The following is an 8,560-nucleotide window of genomic DNA, read 5'->3' on the forward strand; positions in this document are numbered from 1 at the left end:
TAGCTTGGCAGGGTGCAGTGGAGCCTAGAAGTCTGCCTTTTTAACACAGTGCCCAGGTAGCAATTCTGGAGTGTATTCTGGAATACTCAGTGGAAAATGTCACCTTAGATCATCTGTCAGCTCCTTTCTAGCTCTTACATTAGAGTGTTCCAAGTGCTCTTGTCTGAGTAAATCTCATGGTTGGCTTTTATGACTGACAACAACATTCTGTGTGTGTATGTAGGTGTGTGTGTGTGTGTGTGTGCGTGCCTGTATGCAGCACACAAAGGTAAATTGCACACCTTAATCTGTGCCAAGTTAGAGTCCATTTTTTAAAGACAACTGGCCAGGGGAATAATTAAATTGACAGAGCAGTCTATTTGGAAGAAGGCTCTTGCAGTAATAGAGGCTAATTGAGGTTCCAGACTAAAATAATGGGGGTGTGTAGAGAGGGAGGAGCAAGAATGTTTGAGAGACAAAGCGTGGGGCCATGATGACATTTATAATGAAAGTGGGCACATATGAGTAGCCAATAATTTTAACCTCAGTGCTTTGGTAAGAGCACTTACCTGGAAATAGAACTGTGCTGAGAGGCAAGCTGGCTGCCCTGATAGCTCAGTTGGTAAAGAATCCACCTGCAATGCAGGAGACCCCAGTTCAATTCCTGAGTCAGGAAGGTCCACTGGAGAAGGGATAGGCTACCATCTCCAGTATTCTTGTGGCTCAGCTGGTAAAGAATCCACCTGCAATGTGGGAGACCTGGGTTCGATCCCTGGGTTGGGAGGATCCCCTGGAGAACGGAAAGGCTACCCACTCCAGTATTCTGGCCTGGAGAATTCCATGGATTATACAGTCCATGGGGTCGCAAGGAGTCAGACACAGCTGAGTGACTTTCGCTCACTTTACTGAGAGGCAAGGGGGTGGTGACCCTCAGCCTGAGCAAGTGTAGATAAGTGCCTGGTTGGTCAGGGAGTTCTGGAACCACTCGTGGTGGCCTCTGCTGCCCCCTGTTGGTGCTGGAACAACAGTCACTGACACTTGCTTGTCTTCTGCTGAGATAGAAGCCTGCTGTCTGGACTCCCAGGGTTCTGGAGGAAGAGCTGGCAGAAGGCACCTAAGTATGAGGGCTGAGGCGATTCTGGGGCTTCCTGCGGCTGTAGGCAGTACACAGGCTGACCACATTCTCCAAGCAGGGGACTGACCCGGGTGCATTGTTAACGTGCATAAGTGGCCCCGGGGATCTGGGAGGCCCTGATTCTGTTTTTAATAAGGTCCTCCCATGCTCCTCTTTGCCCTCAATTACAAGATCTTGAGTAAAAATAATATTAAGATGATCTTCAAGGCTTAGAGATAAAAACCACAAACAAAATGTTTTATATGGTAAAACTTTATTAAAATTGAAATTTTTTCATTGGTAAATTTTATAAAATTTGTGGGAGACATTATATCAATCTTACCAAAATTATCATTACAAAGCAAGGTGGCAACTTATTCCAACTAGTTTTTCATACCAGTATTACTGAATAGGGCTTCCCTAGGGGCTCAGTCTATAAAGAATTCACCTGCAGTGCAGGAGACCTGGGTTCAGTCCCTGGGTTGGGAAGATACCCTGGAGGAGGGCATGGCAACCCACTCCAGTATTCTTGCCTGGAGAACCCCATGGACAGAGGTGCCTGGCAGACTGCAGTCCATGGGGTCCAAAAGAGTTGCACATGACTGAGCAACTAAGCATAGCATTACATGATAACAAAATCAAATAATACATAATAACAAAATCAAAAATTTCCTTATGAGCATAAATACAAAAGATCTTGAACTATTAGCATATTAAATTCAACAGTATGTAATTATATATACATATAAAGTGGATCTTGACCTATTGGTGATTTGATTTAGGGCAGAGGGAAGGCCCTGCTGGGGCTGGGTGCAGGGCCTGCCTGACAAGGATGTTGAATGTGACCAAATGATCTTTCTACATCTCTTGAGATGATCGTGTAATTTTTCTTGTTTATTCTGTAAACACAGAAAGAATTTTTTTAAAACAAAACTTTATGGTAACATTTAATGAAACACGATAAGCGCAATCATGGGAATTTTCCCCATTGTGATTTATAGTGAAAGACTCCACAGAGTCCACTAGACTTATCTCAGGACAGGGAGCGGCTGACCTTCTGTAGGGCAGAGTCAGGCCCTTTAGGCAGGTTCCAAATGTTCAGATACAACTACTACCATCAACTACAGATACTACCACCAAATACAGATACTATTACCAAATACAGATACTACTACCAAATACAGATACTACCATCAAATACAGATATTACCGTCACCTCCTATCTACACAATGGTTAAACGTTACTCCCAGAATTTGCCTCAATTACTTATAACAGATTTAGGCTGACAGCCTGACGTTCAGTTTGGTAAGTGCCGGGTGACAGACTCGGATTCCCGAGGAGACAGCGCGGTGTGTGCAGCTGTGTGTCCCCAGGCTGGTCCGGGTCCCACTGCTGTTTCGCCCACCGGGCGGGGAGTCCTGCTTCCCCGGGAACAGCGCTCCCGGGACCCCCGCCCCGCCCACCAGTCACAGTCAGTCAGGGCGCCTGGCGCCGGAGGACGGGGCTCAGTGGCCACTGGAGTCTCCGTCCCAGTTACTCTCCTCAGAGAAAGAAGACACCCGGAGGTCATCGTAGAGGACGCTCCGGGGCCCGGGGACAGCGTGTCCCTCGGGCTCCTGGTCGATGGACGGGATCCGGGCAGGAGGGGCCGGGCGCTGCGCAGGCCGCGGAGAGGGCGGCGCCGTGTACCTGCAGCTCCACCAGCCTTTGCCGTCTCTCAGGAAGAGCATCCGGAGAGGCTGGCCCAGGCCGCGCATGGTGGGCGGGGGGTGGGCTGCGGAGACGGCTGGGACGTTACTGGAGAGAGATCTGTCCGGTGGAGGCTGGAGGTCAAAGCGTTGCCCCTGGGCAGGTGTCTTCCTGGACACACGAGCTGCCACTCTCGGCCCACGGCCGGCTGTGCTGGGTGGAGGAGGGAGATCCAGGAAGGCCCTCAGATCTGCTGTCGGGGTGCTCTCCTGGGGAGTCTGGACAAGGCTGAGTCTAGGTTTCTTTGAGGGGTTCACACATGCCAGGGTGGGGATCTGGACAGATCTCTTGCCTGGAGCCTCGATGCTGCCCTTGGAGGCTTGGACCAAATTCCTGCCGAGGAGAGGCACTGCGGGGAGGGTGGATTTCACATCTTTCCTGGTTGGTGACCCTCTTGGGTGATCTGGATCCTGGAGGGAGTTCCTCTTGGATGTGTGGATAAGCACGGGCATGTTTGGATGCTGTAGGGAGGACCACACAGAGAAACCAGGTGTGAGAATCTCCTCTCCATCCAGTAAAAGTTAGCAGTAACTAAAAAACACCTCCTAGGAATTAATTTTATGTGATAAGATACTCAACATTAGGGTGCTCACAATGTGACCTTGATACATTTTCACATCAAATGGCAAAAGGAAACGTTCTAACAGTGTCTCTTGTTAAGTAAGGGGAAGCAAGCGTTTGGTACACCTTCTCGAGACTACACAGACTGGTGTTTTGCAGGTGCCTTGATGGCAAAATGAGTTTTCATGTCCAGTTTTGAAGGAAGAATCACAATTTACAGATTCCTGTTCTAACTTAAAGGATTCTACTCTGGAAGCTACTGATAAAATCACGTCCATGTCCCTGCTAGCTTCTTGCCAGAGAAGTAAGAATGCAAAATCAAAGGCACTGTGAAAAATGGCATCTGAAAAATAAATGATGACATTGGTCAGAAAAGAATGTGAATGGTTTCCCCCCACAGACAGAGACTGAGGCCAGTCGATTAAAGACGGGGCTCAGCAGAGACCCACCCTCAGGCAGTGGCCGGGCTCCGGCTCCTCATTCCAGCTCTGCGGCTGCCGACCGCGGGGCCTCCTGGGAAATCGCTGCAGGAGCTTCCTCTGCTGCTCCTCTTTCCTGCAACACAAACATGTCAAGTGTCAGAAACCCACTGTCCTTGTCACAGTTGGGACCGACAGTGCTGCGGCCCAGCCCCTTTCCTAGTTTGCGGGTGACGCCAGACCTGAACCCCTCTGCCTTTGTGCAGATCCCCCATGTCCTTCTCCGACTCCAGAGACCCCTCCAGGGTCTCCCAGGAAGTCCTGTCTCTTCATCTCTATGGCTTTGGGGCCGGTCAGGTGCAAAGTTGTGTGTGTTCCCCACACCTCTCAGTGACTTCAAGGCATATTAGAGCCCCTGAGTGTGTCCCCCGAGGACGTGGCTCCTGTCTCTGTCTCCCCAGTCTCCCTGTCCTTTCTGGAGATGGCTCAGCACACAGTGTCCACAAGGAGAGGAACCGTCTCCAGATTTCAGCCCAGACCTTGGGTCCCACCTCCCCGTCACTCACCTCTGCCTTTCCTCCTCCTCTCTTTCAGCCGTGTTAGGGGTCCATGGGGTCGGTGGGTCCTGCAGCTTCCGTGCTTCCAGGTTCTCCTTACCGAGTCTGGACCCCAAGGGCAGAGGGACCAGGGCCTCTTGCCAGTGCTTCATGGGGCACCTGAGGCTCCTTGCTGTGTGCCCAAAGGCTCCACAGTCCTTACACTTCACCTGTGGGTGGAGGAGAACAACGTCAGTGAGTCAGCAGAAACCACAGCCCTGAGTCCAAGGTGAATCCCAGGATGGGTGGAGAGGGTTGAATGCTGGTTCTGGAGAAAGGACAGAAGCACACGGTCCCTCAGGTGTTGGGATAATTACAATATTGTGGTTCCCAAAGCCTTCATCAGGAGCATCAGAGGAGGAGGGACTGGTGGTCTAAGGTGAACAGTAAGAGCCCCATTGAAAGATCTGGATGAAGCCAGGCCAGACATAACACCAAGGAGCCCAGGTGGTTCCTCCCAGTCTCTGAATGGCCCGATCTGCTGGGCAGTGAGGTCAAGGCAGCTATCTTTGGATGGGAATGCACTTGTGAGTTATGGACTCAGTATATTCCAGGTCTAAACCCTGTCTCCACAGTCCAGGCCACCCACAGATTCCCTGTGGATCCAAGCCTCCACTCACCATGGTGTCTTCCTCCTGCTGGTGGGGAGCCATCTACCTTCCTGGTCCCAGGTTTTGCTTCCTCATTTTCTGATTCTGAAAGAGTTTGCGTGGTCCCTACCATCGGCAGCGACCAGCCATCTTCCACATGTACTAGAGATTCTCCTCAGTCTTAGCTTTTAGATTTCTTCTGTGAAAAGAAAGAGAAAACTGTCAATATTCATACAGAGAAACAAGACATCCATGCCTCCTCGACCCCAAATGGGGATAATGAAACCCCGTGACTCATTTGACTTCTCCTGCCCAGACAGTTCTCTATTCTTTCCTGATTACCCATCCACAGATTCGGACCTGGATTCTGTTAGAAGTTTTAGGCAGAAACGTGCATTTGAATTTGTACCCATAAAAGACTAAATTTAGAGACTTTGGATATGTGTATCACAATCTAGGAGATAAAAGTGAGACAAGATTTCCCCACATGTGTACAAACAGCTGTGCTAGGAGAAGGCTATATTTAATATTGAGCCACAGACATTTGAAAATCAAAAATAAATTTGATAATTTTTGAAAAACTGAACTCTCCCGTAGGACATCAGAGAAGGCAATTTTCAGACACAAATTCACTTCCCCAAATTATTGTCTTCTCTTCTGTTTTCTGAACCTTTCATCCTCAGTGTCTCATTTTTACCTCGTTAATAATAATGTGAAATGTATTTTTCAACTAAAGATGAACAAATAATTTTTTAAGCTTTCAGTGCCTACAGACAATAGCATCGAGTTTTCATAACTGCTTATCCAGTGTCCCACCTCAGTCAGAATGATAAGATGCTAAATTCCTTAGAATTTGAATCTTCATATAATAATAGCATTCAGAAGGATGTATTTTATCAGCCTCTGTTCTCAAATTTACTACTGAGATTAAATGATCTAGATCATTGCACGTGTGTGTTCATTCACTAAGTTGAGTCTGACTCTTTGCGACCCCATGGCCTGCAGCACGCCAGGCTTCCCTGTCCTTCCCAATCTCCCAGAGTTTGCTCAAGGTCATGTCCATTGAGTCGGTGATTCAATATAACCATCTCATCCTCTGCTGCACCCTTCTCCTTTTGCCTTCAATCTTTCCCAGCATCATGGTCTAAATCTAGATCCTTATTTGGCACCATACCTAAAACTCAACTCAGAGTTGATTAAAGATTTGAAGATAACACCTAAGATTGTAAAACTCCTAGAAGAAAACAAAAGTAATATGCTCCTTGTCATAGTTCCCAATCAAGGGGAAAAGGGGTAAGAAAAAAAAAATAGTATGTATATTCAACAGAAATCTAATCAGCCTTTAAGAAAAAAATTGAGATCTTGTTCTTTTCCAGAACATGGATAGACATTGTTATGATGCTAATGAACTAAGTCAGAGGCTGAAGGCAAACACCAACGGACTTTTCTCCTGGGTAGAACAGTAAGAACAAACAAAAAAGAAACAAACCAGATGACAAAAAGCAACACACAGATATACAGAACAGAGTAGTGAATACAGTGAGGAGGTTTCAGGGGTAAAGGCACGATGGTAAAGGTGAGCAAATGTGTAGTGACAGTGAGAGAGGAAAATTTGGGTCGTGAGCATGTGTAGAGTTTACAAAAGTTGACGTGTAAAGCACAAATGAGGGACTTCCCTGGTGGTCCAGTGGCTAAGACTCCATGTTCCCAATGCAAGGGGCCTGGGTTTGATCCCTGGTCAGGGAACTAGATCCCACATGCTGCAACTAAAGATACCAAGTATCACAACTAAGACCCAGCATAGTCAAATAAATAAATAATTAAAAAAAAAAGCACAAATGAAGCACATCAAACCTTAACACTCAATGTTAACTCAATTTATAAACTTAAATTATGAAGATACCTTACCCTATTGCCAGGCCAAATCACTATGTATCTTTACTAAACGTTTTTTTTCTGAGCAATATGCTGAACACCAAATTTAAAGCAAACTATCCTAAAACCCAGTTGTGCTCCTCTTCTCTGTAGGAGATGACCAGAGAGGTGGGGGAGGAATGCCTCTGCTGGAGGAGATGCAGCTTTGAAGGTGGCTGAAGACCGGTCAAGGAGGAATTTCCCTTTCCTAGCTGACCTGAGGCTGCTCCAAGGCCGCATGACCTTGTTGAGAGTTTCTTAGCCAAGCGACATCATCTGTTACCTTTGGTCTAACCACATCTGAAGACACGTTAAGAGAAAGAATAATTCACAATTTCACTCATGTGTGGAACACAAAAAAACAAAAAGAAAACAAGTAAAAAATTTTAAGGAAGAAAAAAGTTGACAGGATAACAAATACAAAGATACACAAACCTGAGTAGTGGAAATCAGAGGAGAAGCCTCAGACAAAATGGGGCAGCAAATAGTAACAGAGGAAAACTGCATTTTTGGTGCTGAGGAGGTGCATGGTTCACAGAAGCTGAAATGTACGGCTCTGCACCTATAACTTCACTAATATTATAATGGAATGATATCTAAGTTTAAAAAAATTTTAAATTAAGTTGAAAGAAATTAAAGAATCAGTTCCCAACTGTCTAAAGCCACATCACTACATAATTTTACTCGTCGTATTTCCCTAAGGGACTAGCTGAACACCAAATTTAAACTGCACAGCTGTGAACCTCTAGTCTTCTGTGAACCTCTAGTCTGTCAGCAGATGCTCAGAATCATGAGTGCTAGACACTCCAGCTGAGGAGATGCACCTTCCAGGGTGGCTGAGGAGAGTCAGTGGGGAAATTTCCCTTTCATGCTGACTTTATACTATCCTAAGGTCACATGACCTTGATGAGGTTTTCTTAACCAATCAAGGTTAGGTAAGCTATAGTCTAGGAGGTTGAAAAGAGTCACACATCTTAGTGACTGAACAACAGCAATCACCCTGTATCTATCAACATCTTGAAGACACATTTAGAAATACCTTATGAATTCACTTATATGTGGAACGCTAAACATATATTTAAAGACCAAATAAGTTTTAAAAAAAATGAGGAAAGCAAATGATACAAAAACAAACACATATTCTCACAGAACAGAGCAGTGGATGTCAGAGCGTAGCAGCAAGTGGATGGCCAATGAGTAAAACAGGTCCACAGAATAGTAACCAAAAAAACCCCCAAGTTTTTGGTGCTAGGCAATTTTATGGTATGCTGGAGCCGAAATATGTTGTTATACACATGGAACTTATCTAATATTGTGACCAGTGATAACCTAGAAAGAATAATTAAATTAAAATTAAAAGTGTCTGCAGCCCATTGCTTAAACCACATTAGTACATAGTAATATCTGGTCTACTGTCCCATTTCTCTGATGGACAGGCTGAATGCCAAATTTATTTTTTATATAATAGTAAGTGTAAGCAGGTATACCAAATAATGTCGAAATGGACAAGTAAGTGAACTCCAGATTTTACATAAAACAACCTTAAATCTTCTCTCTGCAGCACCCTAGCTGGGTTGGTCCCTACTCGTAACCCCTGTTGGTCAGTAGATGCTCAGAATGCACATGCTGTACACTCT

The 8,560-nt window shown here is 45.9% G+C and overlaps 1 protein-coding gene across 1 annotated transcript; it reads right to left on the reverse strand.

The window, feature by feature from the left end:
- Nucleotides 1–2,599: 2,599 nt before the first annotated feature.
- On the reverse strand, nt 2,600–5,072 carry LOC145518988 (protein FAM90A13-like). The gene is made up of 4 exons (XM_081524250.1): nt 5,040–5,072; nt 4,390–4,589; nt 3,854–3,959; nt 2,600–3,304 (listed from the first exon to the last, which is right to left on the reverse strand). Exons 1-4 carry the CDS (start codon nt 5,070–5,072, stop codon nt 2,600–2,602), a joined length of 1,044 nt encoding a protein of 347 aa, XP_081380376.1.
- Nucleotides 5,073–8,560: the final 3,488 nt, after the last annotated feature.

This window comes from Giraffa tippelskirchi, chromosome 8 (assembly GCF_054371585.1).
Source record: "Giraffa tippelskirchi isolate mGirTip1 chromosome 8, T2T-mGirTip1v1.2.pri, whole genome shotgun sequence".
In the NCBI taxonomy this organism is placed as follows: domain Eukaryota; kingdom Metazoa; phylum Chordata; class Mammalia; order Artiodactyla; family Giraffidae; genus Giraffa; species Giraffa tippelskirchi.

What these genes read in the sequence shown, in the direction of transcription:
- LOC145518988 (XM_081524250.1), bottom strand. Translation starts at nt 5,072, where the DNA reads ATGGCTCCCCACCAGCAGGAGGAAGACACCATG. An exon ending in GAGGAGGAGGAAAGGCAGAG is followed by an intron (nt 3,960 to 4,389) that starts GTGAGTGACGGG and finishes TTTGTGTTGCAG; the next exon opens with GAAAGAGGAGCAGCAGAGGA. An exon ending in AGCCCGGCCACTGCCTGAGG is followed by an intron (nt 3,305 to 3,853) that starts GTGGGTCTCTGC and finishes TCCTCCCTACAG; the next exon opens with CATCCAAACATGCCCGTGCT.